The 22,913-nt window shown below is 53.2% G+C and overlaps 1 protein-coding gene across 1 annotated transcript in view; it reads left to right on the top strand.

Annotated features, from left to right (window-relative positions):
• Positions 1–1,163: 1,163 nt before the first annotated feature.
• The window catches only part of LOC119090579 (TWiK family of potassium channels protein 7), a 41,479-nt gene continuing 19,729 nt past the window's right edge, over positions 1,164–22,913 (top strand). Inside the window, exons 1-3 of the mRNA XM_037213408.1 lie at positions 1,164–1,356; positions 14,667–14,872; positions 16,923–17,059. Coding sequence (XP_037069303.1) covers positions 14,717–14,872; positions 16,923–17,059 — 293 coding nt within the window. The 5' untranslated portion in view covers positions 1,164–1,356; positions 14,667–14,716. The remainder of the gene's footprint in view (positions 1,357–14,666; positions 14,873–16,922; positions 17,060–22,913) is intronic.

Genomic DNA, 22,913 nt, shown 5'->3' with positions numbered 1-22,913 from the left:
AAAAAGGGGACACCATGTCATTTTCTCCCAAACTGATTCAATATTCAGTCATAAGGAAGATGGTTTTCAGGCTGATAAGACAGTCGTATAAGCTTTATTCCCCGGAGAAAAACCAGGAGATAGAGATATGGTTGGGTTCTTATTTCGGCAACAGGCTTTAATCGAAACAATAGCGGAAGTTCTATTGATTTTTACGATTTGGACCCTGGTTTTTCGCCAGGAATAAGGCTAATATTACTGTCTTATCTATGTGAATTATGTTCCTTGCTAATGCACTGAACAACTGGTTTTCGGACTTTCCATACACAAAAACACATTCTCAACACATTCTCGCGCCTTCACCGCAAAATGGATATTACCAAACGACACAATGAATGAGTAGGAGGGACTGAGAGGGAAATCAACTCTTCGCATTTAGACCCGCAATTTTCATTTTCGCCATGGATGACTCATGACGGACAAATAAAAATCAGCGCGACGTGTGCACACTGAGCCCCCCACCACCACACCCAGAACACTCTTGGTTGCTCCTCTGAACACTGCCCAGCCGTTAGGAGCTGCCCATCCAAGCTGCATCAGCAACAAATGAATTCCGTTCATGAAATAGCACCTGTATTATATAGTTGGTGTGTAACATAGCACTCTTCACACCCACCTCAAACTAAACTGAGGCAAAGCTCGGCAATTGGCTTAATTTTGCCCATTTACCTAACCGATGCTGGCTGTGGCCCCACTCTGTCGCCCTACTCTACTGCATCTGTCCCTATATTACCCAGGCGTTACCCCATCACGCTATCCCACTGTATCCGCCCCGCTGTTGGACACGCGTCACTACATCGCGCTGTCCCACAGCGCATGTCCCGCTGCTCGCCGCGGTACCGCTCCATCACGCTGGCTCGCCGCGTCTGCGCCGATTTGCGCCGCGGTGCCGCTCCATCACAGTTTGCCGCCACGTCTGTCCCGCTCCAGACGCGCGACCGTCCCGGAGCGGCCTCCCAGCGCGGCCGCGTTTCGCCGTACCGCGCGCCGCGCCCTGGCCGGTTTTTCTGCGGGCGGGTCATTTCCCGTCCGATACGCGGCCTGTGGCGCGCGCCGACCCCCTCTGCCGGGTGGGCCGCCTGCCAGCGGCGATCAGACGTCCCGCGGCCGTCGGCGGGGTCACAGGTCAGAGGTGGGGCAGTACGTGAGCCGACGGCGGAGTGCAGATCTACAGTGAACCGCCCTCGGCAGAGACAAGTGAACTGGAGGGGACGGAGACCGGCGCTTGAACTCACGCTCGTGACGTCGCCTGGTTGCGGGCGAGGACGCGTGCGGAGTGCCTTCTACTGTCAGCTGCTCAGACATGAGCGACCTAAAGTGAGTCGGAGTGCCTCGGGACAGTTTTTGCACGGTCATGCTGCTTTGTTGCAGTCGTTTCCACACGCACCGGTGGCGCTGGAATCTTAAACTCGTTTAAAGGTAGCTTTTACCCGTTTAAGTGTGTCTACAGCTGATACAGCTGGTACTTGTAGTGTCTATAACTGAACAGATGAGAATACGTATGGATGGCCACAAGGGTCACTGCCGTCATTAATTTTTCGGATTTTTTTTTGTTGCCCTGAACGCTAATTCCGAACGGCTGAAGAGCTCTGGCGCCCAGGCACACAGCATACAACAGCCACTTAGTTTTTTCCAGCACCAGCCCCGAGGGTGTCGATGCAAGAAATGCTTATTCTGCATGATAGAACCGCGCGGCACGGAATTCCCTAATACGCACATCCAGGGCTGTAACTTGTCAGAACCGTTTGAGGGGAGGGGGGGGGGGGGCGGGCGAGCCAATAAAGTTAGCCTAACATATCCTCCTAGTCGAATTTTTCCCGGTATTTCGGCGACTAACTTGCCCGCCCAATTTAAAAATTGTAATTAACAAGGAGGATTTGGTCGGTTTCAACACTGTGTTGTTGTCAAGGAACAATTCCCCACTTGAAGCCGATGTGATAGTGGTAATGGAGCTGTATGATTATGATGGTATAGATCATGACGCGTTGAGAGCCTAGTGTACCAGCAGTTCAGACACTTGCTGCATTTTATTGGCCCAGTATTCCCTTATTGTTCATATGCATTGTGCTGGGGGTAGCGTGAGGTGGGGTCAAAACAGCGTTGAGCGGTTCAAGTCAGCATGGAGTGAGGATCAGGTCCCCAAAAGCATGCAAAGTGACACCGCTGTGCACATCGCCGTCGACAGATACACGAACTCCCGAAGAAGTGAGTGAAATACGATGGGAAATTTTGTAAGTGAACGGATCGTTCAATGTTTTACGACACTAAGTTTTCAGGAACAAATGCTCAGGCAGGGGTGAACAAGGAGAGTTGTGCCAGTTTTTGCGTTGAGCTGCCCCTGCTTTTCTACTGAGATTATTATATCTGCAGCCTGCTGTAACTTTCGGCTTCATATGCAGCGGTAAAATTGTGGAGATCGTGTCATGTTTGTTTGTTGTTTTTTAAATGACTTCTGCATGAACCGTTTTCAAACTAGACAGCCTGCCCCGCCCTTGGATAAATGGTATTACATGGTGGGAAAAGTTGTCCTTACGTTTGTTTTTCACAGAGCAGGCTGCGTTTAAAGCAAAGTGAATGCATGACGACATGTAGACCAAGGGGGCTCGTCTGCGCTTTTTCGTAAATCATCGTGGTTGCAACATGACAGGTCACTGCCGTTTTAATCAGTCAGTGTTTGTTTTACAGCCTACTGCCACCTCAGTTTCGTTTGCCCGGGTAAAAATGATGGATTTTCACAGGCAATATGCGTGTGAACCTGTTGTCTGGATGTCAATAATTTATGACCGTCATGCTAGCCAGTCATTGACGGTATCTCAGCCAGTGACGCATTGTCCGTACATTGTATCACCGCCACAACATGTTTCATGCGCGGCTGATACGACATGTACCGCCCGACATTTGGAAAAGAGTTCGCCCAACCCTGATATCCCTGATATGGTATCTGATGTCAACATATATATATATATATATATATATATATATATATATATATATGCTACTGATAGATGCCAAATGCTTTGCAGCATATGCGACAAATGCAATTTTGCGCCACTCAGTATGACATTTAGATTGATCTAATTATGCCGTAAATACTTCACATTGGTACCGATCGCTAAAATTTTCAACGATATGATAAACAGATGTGTTTCGTTCACCTCAAGACGCGTGCACGTGTGCGCCCGAAAATATGACGCTGAAAGATCAAGAGCTGTTGTGCGTTGGCTGAGTTACTCAAGACTGCCACTCGTCGCATAAATCTAGAATAAATCGTCCTGATTCTACTTGGACAGGATACAACTTCCCCCAGCCTCCCCTTACCATTGGTTGCAGTCAATTGAGATTGATTGAGCTTTTATGACCTTATTTTGCGAATGCAACCAACATTTCCGTGCGCAATGGTGTAATCTTACCGTGATGTTTCAATTTTTCTCCAGTGATGTTATCTTCTGCGCTCTTGGGATGGGCGTAAAAGCGTTCCTTTTCACATGCAGGCTCTTAGACTTTTTCTTCACTCATAATTTTCCACCAAGCGGTTCGCCACTGTCGATGTTTGCAGTGACGATCGATTCGTCACGGACAAGGTTTCAAAACTGGGCACAGTAAACGCGATACAGTGGATTCCCACATGACAATCACGTCCTCTGTGCTAAGTAATCATCTAAAGACAATGGGGATTCCGGGTTTTATAAGGTATTATACGGTTTTATAAGGTTTTATAAGGTTTTATAAGGATAAGGTATCATCAGGCTGTTGGTGGCGTCGGGCTCCTTTCGGTTTCAGCACACTTAGCATTCATGGAACGGCTGCGGTGGGACGCGAGATAATGGTCTTCTGCTTCGGCCTTCGGCTAGACCATGTACCTGCCATGTACCCAATGCACCCCATTCAAATACTGCAGCAGTAATGGCTGGCCCATATAGATGTCCGGCCAGCAGATGGCACGGAAACGCAAAATACATGTCACCATGTCAATGTCATTTTCTGGGTCGATTCGGTCACACATGGCTCCATGTGAATTGTCTATGCATATGACTTACAATGTCCAGCGGCTAGCTTTGACAACGGCGTCAAGGTATTGCTATATATCTTAAACGTCTTGTTTATGCACGCCCGTTTGCATGGGCTGGCATGACACAAATCTCATTATCAACTAGCCTGAACACATTAATCATAAATCACTCACCAACGCATTGTGCACAAAAACCACACCTCATGAAGGCTTGAGCGCACGCGCTGTACCAGCCTGGGATATATTGGTGGCCTGAGACGTCACTGCACAGCTCCCCGCCCCAGGGTGCAGTTTCCTATTGAGCTGGGAGGGGAGGGGAGGGGGTCAGTGCTGGCAAATTGAACTCCATCCCCATCCCAACTTTTACAATGACATGGTCAAGATCCGGGAAATGAGCCGTTTGTTGACGCTTTTTTGGGCAGGCCGAGCCGTCTTTCACTGTTCAGCCCCCAGCTCATTTTGTGACACTCCGCCCCTGCTCCAGCCCCCCCCCCCCTCCTTATCCGACCTCGGCGAGCGCAATGGCCGGCTGTGATAGCTGCGCCTCGCGCCGCCGGACAATGGACGAGCTTTGGCGGCTCCACCGGTGTTTTGTGCTAACGACCGCGCTTCTTTTCATGAGGGTAATGACGTGCCGCGGGATCCTGATGACTACGCCCCATTCAGGCTGGACTTGGCCCGGCCTGACTCTTGAGACTGTCTGCCGCCAAATTCGCCGGCACCACTGTTGCGTTACCTCTGTTTAGGTCTGCGTCGTGGAGCGTTGGCCATCGTCGGCGAAGCGGGCACACCAGAATACTGTTCGGTTGGCTATGACGCGACACATGTCACCGGTCAACGCCTCTCAGGACATTGACGGACAGTTCGAGTCATGGACCAGCACATGCTTACGACAGGGTGGCTGCACGGTGCTTTGCACATACGCTGCTATGAATCGTAGAGTTGGACTGGCTGGTCCTGCTACAGAGCGTAGCTCAAAGCTCTCTAGCGGGGGCGTATATTCAGGAGGAAAGGACCCCGCGGGCACGTGCACCCAGTATCGAATTTTATATGCAGCAATATCCATTGAAACACACCTCGGCAATGAGAAACTGGGCTAGGCATGTAGAAATAACTTGACTGAAAACTTGCGATACTGCAAGACGCTATGCAAGAAATCCCGCGAGCCAACGACGCGTTATTCTCGGTTTTTCTACAATACATTTTTAATTTTACCCCCACCACCATCGGGAAATCCTACACGTGTCTACCCCTTACAATGCTAATAATCTGTACTCGCGTGTAACTTTGTCGCGTGAGCATTTATCTACTTGACCAGGCTCGTCTTTACAAATCCGCCGATTCTTGCCCAGCGGTGCTGGCTGCACAATGACCACCGTACCGCCCACACTCGGTTCTGCCGCTCTCCGCCGTTCCGGGAGGGCGCCCCTCGTACATCCACCATCTGAGCGCAGTGAGTCGGAAGGCATCGCTGGCTGCCTCCGTCCGCCGGTCGTCGGACGTTAACGGCTTTCCGCCCGCTAGGCCCCCGGGCATAACTCGCCGATGGCCAGCCGGGATGGGGCGGTCCTGACCCGGCGCGCCGCCTCCGACCCGGTCCACGCACAGCCTGTAGCTCTACCCAGCTCCGGTGCTCCAGAGCTGCGATGTGCTTTGCGTTTACCTCAGGCGTGACCATCAGTATTTTTACGCGAGTCCTTAAATCAAATACACGGTACGCCACACCACCATAGGAGGTATATATATATATATATATATATATATATATATATATATATATACATATATATCTGTATATATATATATGTAGATATATATATATATACAGATATATATGATATCAATAGGATGTGAAAGTGGAAAAGTGATGCAGCATTCATAGCGATTGCAGTATAGGGGGTAACTTTTACTATGCTGTGGACTTTCATTCCCTTAAGCTAGCACGCAATGTAAAGGCGAAGGAGAGCCTTACCCTAAGAGAGGAAGGAATGCGTCAATAGCTTTGCAATAGTCCGCGAGTTCACAAGCCTCGTTATCAGCACGCTATGAGATGGGGTAGGGATGGGGTTACTAGAGCTTCAGCCCCGGCTGGCTCTTGTCGTCCCTTCGCCGCTTTTAAACATGTCACTGCGGATCATGACTGTCTCCCAGCAGATTGCGAGCGCTGCGCCACATAACTTGAGATGGTTTGGCTTTTGCAAAACATCTCAGCGTGAGAGGTTAGCGCAGATGTGGCGACGCTGCGCGCTGCGTCTCCCAGCAGACTGCAAGCATTGCACCACATAATTTAAGATGGTTTGACTTTGGGAAAACATCTCAGCATGGGAAGTCAATTCTTAATAAAACAGGAAATGTGAATCACCACATAGGCGGTATAGCCCTCCTTTGGCCATTCCGCACATGCGAGTGTCCGGAGCAGGGCCACGCCCTGAAGGGTCTGGTAGTGCCGATCCAGAGGGGCCTCAGCTATCCACGCCGAGCATCGAGTCCGTCCCTGTCAGCCAACGCTCATCCCCGCTGCTTGAGAAGTGGCATCTCAGACCCGGCGCCGAACACTCAGCCGCTGGCCTAGGGTGTGCCGCTCCCCTCGGAGCCGCGCCTGACGCCGCCTCTGCGGCCTCATCGACAGCCGGTGCCGGACACTCAGCCGCTGGCCGGTGATGTGTGGCTCCCCTCGGAGCCGCGCCTGACGCCGTCACTGCGGCCTCATCGACAGCCGGCGCCGGACACTTAGCCGCTGGCCGGGGATGTGTCGCCCTCCTCGGAGCCGCGCCTGACGCCGTCACTGCGGCCTCATCGACGACCGGCGCCGGCGCAACGCGTCCCCCGGGCAATATGAACGCCGCGCTCCCTGGGGTCGCCGTGCTCGCTGATGACACTCTCTGGTGTGCGCGCCTATCGCCACAACTCTGGGGCGGGGACTAGACCGCGGGGAGCAGGCGAGCGTGCGCTGGCTCGTGCGCCGCATGACAGAGCGGAGGGGGGGGGGGGGGGGGCGATCCGCTGGCCCGTGCGCCGCATGGCAGAAGAGGACGGGAGGGAGTGGTTCGGCGATGACGTGTTGCGTGACAGCGAGGGCCCCTGGTCCCGTGCGTGGCGTGCCAGGAAGCGGCGCGGGCTGGCGGAGTGGCGTCTCTTGCCGAGCCCATGGCAAGGAGTGAGGGAGAACGCCGTCACCTGTCGCCGGCGATGACTGCAGTCGGACACTGGTCTTACGGGCCCACGCTGTTTGAGTGGACCGGCGGGTGTTGTGCTAGCGCAGATGCGACGACAGGTGAGTCTGCTTTCGACGACTCGGGATTGAAAGTGGCGCAGATACTTTTATCGCAACCAAAACTCGTGGAAGGCTTCAACATAGGGATTCACAAACGTTGTATTGAAGAAGGCCCGTCCGATATTATCTGCCTGCTTGTGAAAGTACACTACCATAAAAATATACATAGCTCTTTTTTAGCTGGTAATTCACACCATACAACAACATTTATAAGTCAACCATGTTGTGTAATGAACATTTGAGAATCGATCGGAAAGTACGCCATATGCAAAGATGAACGCTGATTAAAGTGAGCACAATCCTGACGGATACACTCAGCCTCCATTTGTCAGTGCCTCTCAATAAATCAGCTGCTGACACTGAGCTCTCTCCATTGACCAACTCTTCCTCTCCGTGCCTTGAGGCAGACGCGCTGCGACCCTCCAGCAGTAGTGAAAAGCGGGAGCGGTTTCATCCATTTTTCATCATGCATTACGAAAATGGATTGAGAAACCCGATACGGACTTGTGTCAAAATACTGTCGAGGCCTTGTCACGTGCCGCCCGCCCCCCAGTCACTTCTGGTGGCCTCGTCCCTGCCGCAATACGGGGGAGCGTCTCGCCGCCTCGCCAGCAATTGGCTGGGGGCGGTGCCGAGGTCACCGCGCTGGCACGGCGCGGGCGGACCGACACAGCGGTGGCCGGCACCGAATCCATCGCTGCTCGACACGCATGACCTCAGCCGCCAGCCTGGCCAGCAGTCTGTTGATTACCAATGGCCTGCATTCCCTGCTGCATCAGTTCTAGGCGTCCTTGAAATGCGTGCATTGGAATCGCTTGCTGTTGCTGATTTGGTCTGTTGAGCAGGCCTGGTTTTTACTGCCTGGGGGTTCCTCTAAAATCTGCAAATGTAGCTGGCAGTTACGGAGCATCTACGTCTAACCCTGGCGTGTTTGTTTCCATTACTGTTAAAATACGCCGTTCCCATCTACCCCATGGACGAGACAGCGCATCAAATGTTAATGTGGTCCATTTCTGGTTCAATGCTATTTCATGCGGTCAAAACACAAAACAATCCATTCTGCTCAACAGTTGTTGGGTCCGGGATCAACCGATCGCAGTGCTGGTTACGTCCATGGTTTACCCAACGACTCGACTACATTATCAACTTATCACAAAGCACCGAAAAGCTTGTCGCAAAGGGACTTTTTCCGAGCCAGCATGCGTTGTTGGCGAGGAAGCTTCATGCGTGCGTATGGGTAAAGCCGTAAGCTGCTCAGAAGTCGCCGGATTCCAGCCAGCCACCCTGGGCCGAGCTGGGCCGACCCCAGCACGAGAACTGGATGCTTTAGCCCTGCAATCCTCCAGCGCTTTTAGCAGTCATGACATCCACTATCCGTCCACTCAGGCAGACAACTCACACCATACCGATGCTGCCGGGCAAACGACCCTCCCTCTTACCGCGGTGTACCGCGGCGCCCAGCGGTGCCGTGGCACCGGCGCAGAGCCGAGCATAGTGTCATGCCAGCCCGCTGGGCTGCGGAGCACTGCGGCACAGCCTACCCGGGGCCCGGCTCCCGGCCTGGCGCCCGGCGCGCCGCGCCGCCGCAAGGTGAGACGAATGCGCGGCACGTATCCGCCGCCGCTAATGCGTCGTTGGGTCTGGTTAGCGCGCTATCTGGCGCCCGATGGAGACATATCTGCGCGGTCTCGTCGTGGGCCGGACTGGGCACCGGCCGCCGACACGGACCATTTGGTCGTCTCGTCAGCTGCCAGGGAGGGTGTCGCGAGTGGTCGGTGTCTGCAGGGAGGACGCTGCGGGTGTGTGCTGCGGGTGGCCGGTGTGCGCTGACCGCAGCTGGTAGCACGCTGGCGCCAGTGCCAGAAGCGCTCAGCGGGTCCTGGCTACTGATATCAATAGGAGTGTAAATATTTGGACGACCGAAAACCGATGCTGATCGTTTCGGTTTCAGACAGTCACATACAAGTTTGTCACAATTCTTCGGACAGAATTATTCAAAGCAGTACGTGTTTTGACATGTGAAATATCAGCAGAGTTGTTAAAATTGGTAACTGTGCATCATTTCGTTCGGAAGCCCAGCAGTTCCAAAATTCACGCAGGATATCTTTCAGAGCGACTGTTTTTGGACTTGCGGCATGATCCTGGGCGTCAGGAAACGAGGTGACATATGCCTATGTTATGCCTATTTGGTAAATGCCTGTGCTGTATTTATCAATTATTGCCACAACTCAGCATGTTTCGTGTGGCCAAACTACAACCCGTACAAGAGCCTACAAGCATCTGAAGCAACGACATTGACAAATATAACACTGCATGAGCAATACGCATGGACAGAAGAGCTATATTGCTTCCAGGGTTGTAGTTTCGCGAAATGAGTTTGGGGAGGGAGCCGAGCTGTCATGCCAACTTTCAGAATTATTGGGAAGGTAGGTCCCCCCTTGTCCCTCGTCCCCGGCGAACCCGGGAGACTGGGGGGGGGGGGGGGGGCGCATAAAGCAGTTTGCATTGGTCGAGCGCCCACACACAAGGTGCCGGGAAAATAATCAATGCGGAGATCAGTAGCATCGCACGACAAGGCACGCATTTCTTTCTCGCAGTTCTTATGCGTTGAAGTAACAAAGAGAACCGACGTTTATCAATGTGGCCAATACTCAACAAGAAGGAGCAATATGCAAGGGATATGGGTGGCAATGCTCCCAAACTTACCACGGTCGTGTCACGACAACCTCGCATTTTGTCTCACGTGCTCATCACTGAAAAAGCCTGCAGTTTTGTTCTGATGTAGAGTCATCATTTGGCCGCTGCCGTGGTCGCTAGTCACGGCCTGGCCAACAGAACGGCTAAAATATGAAACATTAGCAGTTACTCACGCAAGCACAGCTTGAAATTGCTAATGGATTACGGTGCAGCAGCATCAACATCGCACGGACTTACCTGGCAGTGACAGCCAAATACAGGTCGGATGATAGCACAGGACAACACGAGACGTCTGTGAGAGCCGTGGAGAGCCGTTCGTGCGTGAGCAGCAGTGGCTTCTATTGACTTGCATATCATTTCAGGGCAGAGCCACAAAAGCCTGCTTGAAACCATTATGGAAATGCTGGTCGAGCAGGATATGGTGAGATTCCGTTCGTCCTCGGTTCTATGCGATTTCATGGAAACAAATGGTGACCACTGCCGCCGGACGAGAGGGTTTAGCAAAGCGTGAAATCAGCTGATGTCGCGTCTGGCTTCGGCTCGCGAACGGTCAAGGTCTTATTGAGGACGAGTCCAAGCTGCAGCTGAGTGGCCCATTCAGAGCGATGTCACGGAGCTACTTCCCGCACCAACAAATTGTTAAAGCTGCTATTCGTACAAGAGCTGTAACGAAATGTGTATTCGTAGCAAAATCATTTTTAAAAATCGGTGAAGCATCGAGTGTGCTGGTTTGCTCAGAGGTCATACGAGGACACTCAGCGCACACTGTCACCTCATCGTAGTCATCACTGTCACGTGCGCGTGGTCATCACTGTCACGTGCGCGTGGCCATCACTGTCATGTGAACGTGGCCATCACTGTCACGTGCGCGTGGCCATCGCTGTCACGTGAGCGTAGCCATCACTGTCATGTGAACGTGGCCATCACTGTCACGTGCGCGTGGCCATCGCTGTCACGTGAGCGTAGCCATCACTGTCATGTGAACGTGGCCATCACTGTCACGTGTGCGTGGCCATCGCTGACACGTAAGCGTAGCCATCACTGTCATGTGAACGTGGCCATCACTGTCACGTGAGCGCAGTCATCACTGTCATGTGAACGTGGCCATCACTGTCACGTGCGCGTGGCCATCGCTGTCACGTGAGCGTAGCCATCACTGTCATGTGAACGTGGCCATCACTGTCACGTGAACGTGGCCATCGCTGTCACGTGAGCGTAGCCATCACTGTCATGTGAACGTGGTCATCACTGTCACGTGCGCGTGGCCATCGCTGTTACGTGAGCGTAGCCATCACTGTCATGTGAACGTGGTCATCACTGTCACGTGCGCGTGGCAATCGCTGTCACGTGAGCGTAGCCATCACTGTCATGTGAACGTGGCCATCACTGCCACGTGCGCGTGGCCATCGCTGTCACGTGGGCGTAGCCATCACTGTCATGTGAACGTGGCCATCACTGTCACGTGCGCGTGGCCATCGCTGACACGTAAGCGTAGCCATCACTGCCATGTGAACGTGGCCATCACTGTCACGTGAGCGCAGCCATCACTGTCATGTGAACGTGGCCATCACTGCCCCGTGCGCGTGGCCATCACTGTCACGTGAGCACAGCCATCACTGTCATGTGAACGTGGTCATCACTGTCACGTGAGCGTAGCCATCACTGCCACGTGAGCACAGCCATCACTGTCATGTGAATGTGGTCATCACTGTCACGTGAGCGTAGTCCTCACTGTCACGTGAGCGTAGCCATCACTGTCATGTGAGGGTAGCCTTCACTGTCACATGAACGTGGCCATCACTGTCACGTGAACGTGGCCGTCACCTGTCATGTGGACGTGGCCATCACTTCTAAGTGAGCGTAGCCATCACTGTCACGTGAGCGTAGCCATCACTGTCACGTGAGCGTAGCCATCACTGTCACGTGAGCGTAATCATCACTGCCACGTGAGCGTAGCCATCACTGTTAAGTGAGCGTAGCCATCACTGTTAAGTGAGCGTAGCCATCACTGTTAAGTGAGCGTAGACATCACTGTCGTGTGAGCGTAGCCATCACTGGCAAGATAACGCGGCCACCATAATCACATGAGCGTGGCCATCACTGGGGTCAGCGAGCTCTGGGTCCGACAAATTTATCGCAAAATTGGACTGGTTTTGGCTTATGTTCATGCAGCATCGAAGTGAATTGGACCCTAGCAATATTGAAAGCGTGACTACGTTCTTAATTGGTCTGAGGTAGCGTGGCGCCGCAGACGCAGGCACAAGTTTGGTATATCTGTAGTGCACATAGCTGGAGAGATCGGTGATCGACCGAAAAGGATGGGCTCCGACTCGGCAAGGTCATCGTTGAGTGTTTGTCTCTCATTTCGGGCAGCTGGAAACTATGGGTGATGAACTCGAATGTTTCTGTAATTGATGATCCGTCGCTTGAAGATGATCCGCTAATGAGCTTTGCTATGAGCTATAAAACCATACAATCATTATCAGTATAGGCCGCTGAGAGGAATGTGATGGACTGGAGCGGACAAAACCAATAAATATGCAGCATAACGTGACCGCGACGCCGACTGAGCCAGCGCCGCGGCCGCCGCCTCGCCCTTCTGCAGCCGCCGCCGACGGTGACGCGGGCGGGCCGGGATGCACCATTAACAACGACCGCCTTCCGGTCTGGGGACGAGAGCTGTCGCTGGAGCAGCTCGCCGGCCCGCGGCGCCCGCGGCCGCCGGAGCCAGACCGGAACGATGCGGCCGGCTGGCTCCAGCGCGGACTCTCGAGGCTGGGTCACTCACAAAGGCACCGCCGCGGCGGACTGGTGCCGACAGGGCTGCCAGAAGGCTGGCCCGGATGGGTCTGCCGTCAGACTGGACGTCACGAAGGTGCTGACTGCTGATTGGCTGTTCAGCGATGGGATGATCTGACCAGTTCTGCGGGTGATCTAGCTTGACCTTCCCTGGGTCATCAGGGATCTCCTGTCAGGGGTCTAATCTGTGGACATGACAGGTGGATGGCTGATATGTCTGGCTGGCCTGTTCTCTGAGGGGTAGATATAGCTCTAATCAGGCTGGTCTCTTTTCTGAGGGACAGACATGGCTCTGATCAGGCTGGCCTCTTCTCTGAGCGGCAGACATGGCTCTGATCAGGCTGGCCCTTTCTCTGAGGGGCAGGCATGTCTCCGATCATCGCTCATCAGCTCTGGTCGTTTTAAACCTCTTCTCTGAGGGGCAGACATGGCTCTGATCAGGCTGGCCTTTTCTCTGAGGGGCAAACATGGCTCTGATTAGACTGGCCTTTTCTCTGAGAGACAGACATGACTCTAATCAGGCTGGTCTCTTCTCTGAGGGGCAGACATGGCTCTGATCACCGCTCGTCAGCTCTAGTCGCTTTAAACCTCTTCTCTGGGAAGCAGACATGGCTCCGATCATCGCCCATCACCTCTGGTCCTTTTTCACCGGAGCCACCCGCACATATCTCCTTTTCAAGGTATCAAGGCACTGGAAGACATGCTGGACGTGCTTCCATTCCGACCGTTTCCTTTGTGAGAGAAGTAAGATTTGATCGGACCCGGTCAGAGCTCTGGCTGCTCTGTCAGCTGGCTACTCTGATATTGGGTGATTGGCAATTGGTATCTGATGTGAAAAGTGATATTCTTTGACACCAAGGATTCATTTGGAGATCCTGTCGGCTGGCTTTTAGCCCAGCCAGCTTCGTACGAAGCCAGTTATTTACACTGCCAGCACCATTTTCGAGGACGCTGACGCACAGCCAGGAGCAGAAAACGAGGCCTTAGAGCTGCAGGGAGTGTGGACCAAGGTGCTATTTGGCTGCAGTGGACGCGCCTCCAACTCTCCTTACGCCCCGGGGCCCGGCTCGAGATGCCGTTATTTGCATCGGGATCGCGCGCCTCTGCCATCTAATTACGTCTGGAGGGCTGCGCCGCGTCACACGGCCGTCGGCCGATGAGTGGAGACCAGGCTGCTGTTTCATTAATGAAAAATGTCAGCGGCGTCCTCGCCGAATTTCGTCGGTCACGCGACGTAGCACCGTTTGATCAAGGAATTTTGCAGATCAGGGAACCTAAACGGATATTATAATTGATAGGTCAGGCAATGCCGGTGGCGGCTCTGGTCATTTAAATGGGGCGATGAAAAGAATTATCTTCCATTAAGCTAATGTATATTGTTGGTTTGTCACTGTCTCATTCGATTTCTGCCAGTCTCTTAGTTTTCCAAACATAACCAGTGGCAGCTTGGCGAGTGGCCGATGTCTCCGACTGTCCCGCTCATATAACAATGACGTCACAATGACGTCACTAGAGTTGACTCCACATAGCCTCGCCCCTCTCCCGCTTCCAGTACCAACCAACTGACCGTCTACAAGGCCAAGCAAGCGCAATGGCGTCACTAGACTCTCTCTTCCTCCTTCTCTCTCTCTCTCTCTCTCTCTCTCTCTCTCTCTCTCTCTCTCTCTCTCTCTCTCTCTCTCTCTCTCTCTCTCTCTCTCTCTCTCTCTCTCTCTCTCTCTCTCTCTCTCTCTCTCTCTCTCTCTCTCTCTCTCTCTCTCTCTCTCTCTCTCTCTCTCTCTCTCTCTCTCTCTCTCTCTCTCTCTCTCTCTCTCTCTCCCCCTCTAACCCCCTCCCTTCGGTCTGCAGCGCCAGCCCGCTGACCTATCATCCGACCGAGCGAGCAAGATGACGTCACCATGGGCAGTCCAAACCGGCGACGGCGGCGGGTGAGCTTCTCCGTGGTCAACGGGCCGTCCTCCTGGCGGTGGCGGGCCGGTGAGCGTCTGAAGAAGGCCGGGGGTCACCTCGGCCTCATCCTGCTGCTCATCGTTTACACCGCCGGCGGCGCCAAGGTACCCGACCGCGCGTCCGAACACCGCAATCCGTCCCCGAAACTCAACCTGCTGGAGCGCCTGCCTACCACCCTGCTCGTGACGGATTGGGCGGGTTCCAGCCTCTTCGGTGCTTTCTAGCCACCTCTGACTGGGATGGCCTGCAGCCGGTGGCGGCGGCCGCTCGAGGTCAGATGAGGTCGGGGACGGGACCGTGCCAAGGGACTATGGTAGTAAAGCGGGTATGACGTTCGGCCCTGGACCCATCGTCTTTGGTTCAGGTCCTGACCACTTCACAACCCACTCCGCATGGCAGCTAGTGCAGGCATCTCATCTCTACATCGTCCTAGTAGCCCGTGAGACTAAAAGTATCAATCGCCATCATAGCAAACCGTGCCGAGCATTGCGGTACGCTAAGCCTTCTCCACAACATTCTACCCTTAAACTGAAATCCCACGATTGAGTAGTAAAGTCAGGATTCGCTCGACGAGCCCGCCCAGCATGCTAAGCGACGAAGTTGCATCGTCATGGCTTAGCACCACTTTTCAAGCTCAATGCACTATTTCCTAAGTTAGAGTGTAGGCATGCCTAGATCCTAAACACATGTCCACTCAAATGTTCTGTCTAAGTATATAAACCAGTAGCTGGTGGACGGTAGCCCGGACCCTCCCGATCTGCATCGACCTTGGCTGTCGTGTGACCAGCACAGGTTTGGGCAGCCCCAGGCGGCAGGTCACACCGGGCGCCGCAACCTCTGGGAACTGGTGGGCTTACATACAGCCTCAGAGCTCCGCAAAGTTTGTGATGACGGAATTCACACTCCGTAATTTAATTGATCTCCTGCCTTACGTTTGGGTAGCATTGAGCCGCTTCTCTGATCTTTAAAAGAGTTTTCCATCATGTCAGCCTCCACCTGTGTGTGTCTGCAGGTTATCTTTTTCATAAAACTAAGGTAATTAATTATACCCCATTTGCTCAGTTACACTATTTATTTGCTCATTACACAGTTACACTATGCCGTGCTTATTTTTGCCATTCTGAGGCCTAGTGTTCATTCGACTTCTTTACCTTATTTCAATTTCCAAATTGATCACAATCTGCTTGGCAGCAAACATCTGTTTTCTTGTTAGCATCGTCTCCGATGCAAACGTGGAGGCAATAACGCTAACGTGGCTGGCAATATCGCTACGGCGACTTTTAGGTTTACACGAATACAGTTATCAATGACTCTAAGGGTCGCTAAAGTGAGCTCCCGTAACCTAACTTAAACAGGAAGATCACCTAGTTGCTGAAACTGTTCCTCCCGAAGCATCATAGTATTCTCGCTGCAGTTATTATTCCATGCCCTGATAACTTGATCATCTCTACCCCTTTCCCACCATCATGTGTTTTGATCGCGTACCATCCATCATCGGTGTTTGCGGCTGTTCAAAATGGCCCGCATTGTGCGTGGGCAAGCCAGCTGAAGACGAAAACGATCCTTGTTCGGCCATTCAGTTTTTTTTGGACTCACTCACTTGCTTCAGCTGCAAAGCCTGGCTTACCAGAGGCGCGAATGCGGTGGTGCCGTGAAAAGTACCGTGTGATACCGTGTGAAGACGTCATAAGTTAACATTTTCGCGTTTTGGGCGCTGCTTGCGCACGACCGGTGGTCACCTGTCCGTGTTTCTCTTGTTACCGCTAGTTGCCCGCGTTACGACGGTGGTGGTGGTGTGATAAATGACCCGCAGTGAAAGTAAATCATCAATGCACGGTACAGGCCCAGCGATAGTCCATTTAATTAACTTCGCAAGGGAGGTGGCGCATTTCCACTTCCGAGTTACCAATTTGGGTGCTTTATGGTGTATAATAGCGCAACTACATGGATGTGTTGCAAACAGCTGTGTAAAGCCAGTGTATGGTACCGCATTACCCGCCTGGGCGCGCCTCTGCACATGGCCGGGTCGGACGTGCCCGGCCTGGCGCCTTGTGCCGCCGGGCAGTGGCGCGCCCAGGCATGTGATGCATGAGTGCTGCACCAGTGGTCCGCCACTTTGATGGGCACTCAGCCCTGACCATGTCCCGGGTCCAGATATTCCAGGACATTGAGCTGCCCAGTGAGATTGCCGAGTTCCGCGATGTCTACGCCCACGTGATGCAAGAGCGGCACGAGCTCGTGTGGGGCATCGTCAACAACACGGACGTCATCAACCTGGACCGGCTGGTCGGGTAGGTGGACAGCAAACCATGCTGTACCGACAGGAAAAGGGAAAGGAATGCTCCTCGCCAAGCTCGTGAAGAAAAACAGCCTGAGCCTTGCGGTGTCATATGGCAACAGAATCACAAAATCGGCATGCTCCAACTTGTCGACCTTGTTGAAAATTCTTATACGCCAGTATTCTCAGTCATAGCAAATAAGCTGTAGGACTGGCCCGCCTAAATGAGCATTACTCTACCGAAATGAAAAATATACTAGATGTTAGGAAGTTTAACGAAATGTGGTCCTTCCTGACAATGAATGCACGTATCGTACGGAGGAGCAGTGCAGAACAGTGCTAAATGCTCGCATCAAGGGCCCCAACCACTGCGTGCATGTATCGTTGCGTGCACGACCACCAGACACACTCTAGTCGTAGGTTCCAAACGCAATTCCAGCAGCGGCTCGGGCTCGCGGCGAGGGGGTTCCGGTTCCGTGAGGGATCGCCGTGTTGTCGGCCACAAACTTTAAATGCACCGTAAAACAGGCCACCGAGGAATCTGGTTAGCCTAGTTACCATATATTCTGGTGGAACGATATGACTCGATTACGAACTTGATTCGCGGTGATGACAATTGCAAAGGCACCCATCGATATCCGTCGCGTGACGACGTACCCCGTGTAGTCATGCTCGCTCGGGGTGCCTGATTATGTGAGAGCTGTGGATGGTGGCGACCGTTGGGACACGGCCGAACGCTGGCAGTGCGGGAATCTGTCCCGGGGGGGCAGTGTCCACTCGCTGTCCAATCCACTTATCGGCGAAGGCGACTTCCAGACTTCCTGGACGATCCCTGCAGCCGTGTTGGAGCGAAGTTGTCCAATCTACCGACTGCGATTGGTCTCTTGGCCTTTGCGAACCGTCGCTCTGGACCGAGTGGCCGTTCGTCTTGCTTTGGACGAAGCCAGCGGTATTCCTCATCTCTTGTTTGTCGTGGCGGGACGTACTTATTGACCTCCTCAAGAGTACTTTACTTCGGACCCGACCGCACCCCAGTTTTCAAAAGAGGGGACATCACATATATCTTAGTTCAATTACAAGTAACGGGATCACTCTGCTGTCATAACTTTTGCTCCGCCACTTTGCCTGATATCTGGCCATGCGTGGTCGGTAGCCAGCTCTCTCATTTCGGAAGCAGCCCTTTTCCCGCCCGGGTCTCATAAGGCTCACCGCATTAAAGCTGGTCAGCCAGAGCTGTCACTGCCCATGAAAGATCGGCTGATTTCGGCGAATTATATGAACAATCGCGCTTTTCGTCGGATTCTGAGTTAGCAAAGGAAGTTTCGGCACAAACACACCAGCTGCAAATTCCGAAGTACCTTGGTCTACCGTCAGGACATCCCTTTGTGAGAAGTGGCGTCTCGGTCTATTGCTGAATCGAGTATCTGTGCTCAATAGCTGTGAGCGCGCTGTGACGTCACGTGCCATTGCTCCGGACGAGCACCGCTCCGCACGGCCATGGCGGCTCCCCCTCCCCCCCCCCTAGGGTGATGTCGCCGGCTCGGTGTCGATACCCTCGCGTGACACCGTCGCCCGCCGCCGACTGGGCGTGGCCGGGGAGGATCCCTCGCCTCGGGCGCCGTCAGCGGACCCGGACCGCCGTCGAGGTCGCCGCCCGGACAGGTCGCCGGCGGGGCTGGTGAGGAAAAGGTCTCCCGCGTTGGTTCTTTAGAGGAAGCATCCCATCTTTTTTACTTTTCACTAATTTTTATATCAGACGCGTACGAATTGATCAATAATGATCAGTTTCTCGAAATCCTTCTTGACAGGTCAGAATGTTGATTCGAAGTAACCGACCCTGCGGGAGAAATCTCATTCAACTCTATGCTCACCACTATGAAAGTAATACATTTCATTCGCTTTACTTTTTCCAGTGTACTTTTACTGTAATGCTCTCAACACACAAGTGTGTCCAAATGTTTGTGCAGTAAATACTACGAATGCTTGAAAACTCTGATAAGACAAAAATATGTACGAACATGAAGCTGTTGTCCCGCGAAATGAACAAAATGTCGTAGCACAACGTTGATTTCTCCCCCCCCCCCATGGCTTGTACCACAGTGGCTCTTTTCGAGACCTACTTTGGCTTTGAGAATGAGACTGAAAAACAAGGAAATTTGAGCATGATCCACGTGGCGCAATTGTTCAAACTTCAACCAACCAACTTCTCGGTAGCCACATCTTGCTCGCTAGGGCAATGATGAACGATTTTTTTTATAACATAAGTAGACATGCGCGCGGTGGTTGTCATGACGACGGTAGTCATGACTGCAGAGATGAAACACAATGCTGTTAAAAAGCGTTGGCGATGTAACTCACTCGAAAAAATAATCAAAATTGATATCCCTATCATGTTGTGATGGTGTTGCAAAGGCACTACCCAGTGCTATTATGAGCTGTAACTAGTCCTGAAATTTCACGAGGTCACACTTTTGAAATGTGCCCCAAAGGTGGGACACTTCCGTTAAGATGAGGAGAGTGCCATCAATGTATGGGGAACGGTAATGATCATATGAAGAGAAAAGGAGGAAAGGTGTACGCATATACAATATACATATATATATATATATATATATATATATACATAAGTATACACAAATACACATATATGCATATATCATCCCATTGCTCTATGACACCTCACTGCATTATTTTGTGGACGAACAGATATGCCAGTCATTCCCTGCTTGCATCGATCAAGAGAGGTTGTTGTAATACGTGCCAGAAATAGGTGTACACCTACGCTGCCAGCAGGCTTCATGAATCAGAGCTAGTCTTCTTGTGCTTACAAGCACATGCTGGAAGACTTTGGTGTCCCCAAATACTATCACCAACTAGGACAGAATACTTGGTAAAGCGGCAACAGAACTACTTACGTTTGCATCGAAATAAGCGAGACATGCGTGATAACCTTGCGAAGAGCCGTCGCACGCATCACTTGTTTTCTTTTTCATGTTTTTTTTTTCTTTTGAGTCGTCCTTTTACTGTTCCCGTTTAACGCCACCCTGCTACACACATGCATTAGCCAAACGCCCTCACCAGAATGATACAAGCCAACTATATGTATATGCCTATGTATAGCTACATATGCTCGCGCACAACGCTATGTGGCGCGCTGGCAGCGGAATAATATGTTTTCGATACGTTTTGTCGTATTTAGTCCCGGCTGTGGGATGACGGACATTAGACTGATTGGCTACAAATTTTTTTGGCTTCTGTCGAATCGACTCCTCCAGTGGGAGACTCTCCACAACTATACAATGGGACGTCTCTCTACGGTATTATTTTAGCTCTGTAATTCATTTCAACGATATCACAGTGTGAGGTTCGTCCAATTCTGATCTTATCCTCATAACGGACACTCAGTCCAGGTTAGTGCGACGTCAGATTGCACGGCTACCTTTTCCAAGGCGTTGGCTCCCGTCTATCTGACCGACATCTTGACGACTTACCTGAAGGCCTGTGGCGAATTCGACATGCCAAAATGTCCGACTACGCCCTGAGGGAGCATTCAGAACCGACTAAAATTGTCGTATCTCGACGAATATCCTGGTCCGCGTCTGCGTGACACCAACCAGCGCTCCGTCCGCGTCTGTGTGACACCAGCCAGCGCTCGGTCCGTGTCTGCGTGACACCAGCCAGCGCTCGGTCCGCGTCTGCGTGACACCAACCAGCGCTCGGTCCGCGTCTGCGTGACACCAGCCATCGCTCGGTCCGCATCTGCGTGACACCAGCCATCGCTCGGTCCACGTCTGCGTGACACCAACCAGCGCTCGGTCCGCGTCTGCGTGACACCAGCCATCGCTCGGTCCGCGTCTGCGTGACACCAGCCAGCGCTCGGTCCGCGTCTGCGTGACACCAACCAGCGCTCGGTCCGCGTCTGCGTGACACCAGCCATCGCTCGGTCCGCATCTGCGTGACACCAGCCAGCGCTCGGTCCGTGTCTGCGTGACACCAGCCAGCGCTCGGTCCGCGTCTGTGTGACACCAGCCATCGCTCGGTCCACGTCTGCGTGACACCAGCCAGCGCTCGGTCCGTATCTGCGTGGCACCAGCCAGCGCTCGGTCCGTGTCTGCGTGACACCAGCCAGCGCTCGGTCCGCGTCTGTGTGACACCAGCCATCGCTCGGTCCACGTCTGCGTGACACCAGCCAGCGCTCGGTCCGTGTCTGCGTGACGCCAGCCAGCGCCCGGTCCGTGCCTGGCTCACCTGCCGCCGGCCCCGCTCCCCGCCCGGGCAATATCCGGCCTGCCGCGGGTCACGGCCGTCGCCCTCGACTCCGTCCGGTCGCCGGCGCGGCGAACGGCGGGCACAGGCAGGACCGCAGCTGCGCCCTATGTGTGCCCGGTGTCCGGAAATGAGTCTGGACACGGCTGCCGGACGCCGGCCGGCGCCGACGAGGACTCACGACGCAGGCCGGAACTCAGGTGCCGGCTGTGACGGATGGGCGGAGGAAGGAGGGAAAGGGTCGGAAGGTGGGGACTGCACGGCGTCTCTGTTGTCGATCCGCGAGGCCCGTCGACACTGTGGGCCGCCGCCGACAAGAAGCGTAGCTGTCCCCCACTCTTCAGGCTATCGCAGTTTTCCGCGTTGGTCGACCCGATTTGCCGGACATCAAACCGACGCTCTTTGCCGCTGAGCTCTGAATCGGCCCTCGAGGGAAGCTCAGCCGAAGGACCGCGGAATGGTCCTGGTCCGGCCGCCGGGGACCGTTTACGGAAGGGCGGCTCGGCCGTCCCATGCGGACGGAGGCGGAATAGATGGGGCCGATAGCGGCGAGCCGTATCCGCGAGCCCAGCAAAGAGGGCCAGGCCAGCGGCTAGTGTGGCTTCTTTTCCCCGGTGTTCCCAGATGGTCGGTGGAAGTAGCAGCACTGCCCTCTTTTTTGGTGGCGAAACTGCTTGTGTGTGCAGCAAGTGCTACGGTGTGCATAACTTTTCTTTATTTATGCATAGAGTCAAGTCTGTTTTTAACAAGCAAATCAAACGAACTACGATAAGCGATCGAGTGAATCGTGCTAATGCTAGAGAATACTCCAGGACGGTCACATCTAATTCAACTCGCAATGACCACGGGTTACACTTGGCATACACCATATCAGCCTGGTGCGCCTTGCACCATCACCACCACCATCTATGAGCCCGTCCGCCCCGCCCTGGTGTCCTGGCCTGGACAGGTCAGGTCAGGGTCACGTGAGGTCATCCGAAGGGCACGAGTGCGGGCACCACTGCCGGCAGGCTCGCATAGCCTCAATCTGCCCGAGATGCTGCTCCGCATGACACGTACATTTGTGCGGGTTGTTAATCTATGAGGACAGCAATGGCTCGTAAGTCACTTTCACTGCGGGCGACGAAAGCGCCTAGGCTCTCGTGAATGTCGTAGCTGAGCTGCGTTGCTGGCAATATCCGTAATTTCTCGCATCTCACCCGTTTTCCGACGGTGTCCTGGAAGGCGGCAAGGCGGAAAGAAGCTTTGCGGAGGGATGCATGGGCGTGGGAAAAGGCGAAGGAGGGCGGCATGACCCAGCCACTGTTCGTTAGCATAAATTATGAAAAATGAATGGAAAGAACTGGCATGAGAAAAATAGTTCGGCTCAGCACACTTTCTGGAACGCACCGGTCCCTTTCAAAGGCAACTCTAAAATCGTGCGAATCGTGTGGTGGTGTTGTTCGAGACACGTATGATCCGTTGTGACCTTGTTTCGTTGCTGGTTTAAAGGAACTGGGAAGCCAAAGGACAAGTGCCTTGTGAATAGGTCATTCTACAAACACACAGTCTGCTTCTGAAGGAAGCAAAACATGGTTGTGGAAGCGGAGCTTTACGGGAAT

The sequence above is a fragment of the Pollicipes pollicipes genome, unplaced genomic scaffold (assembly GCF_011947565.3).
Source record: "Pollicipes pollicipes isolate AB1234 unplaced genomic scaffold, Ppol_2.1 Scaffold_3087;HRSCAF=3621_pilon_pilon_pilon, whole genome shotgun sequence".
NCBI classification, from domain to species: Eukaryota; Metazoa; Arthropoda; class Thecostraca; order Pollicipedomorpha; family Pollicipedidae; genus Pollicipes; species Pollicipes pollicipes.
This window is presented reverse-complemented; position numbering and strand designations above follow the sequence as displayed.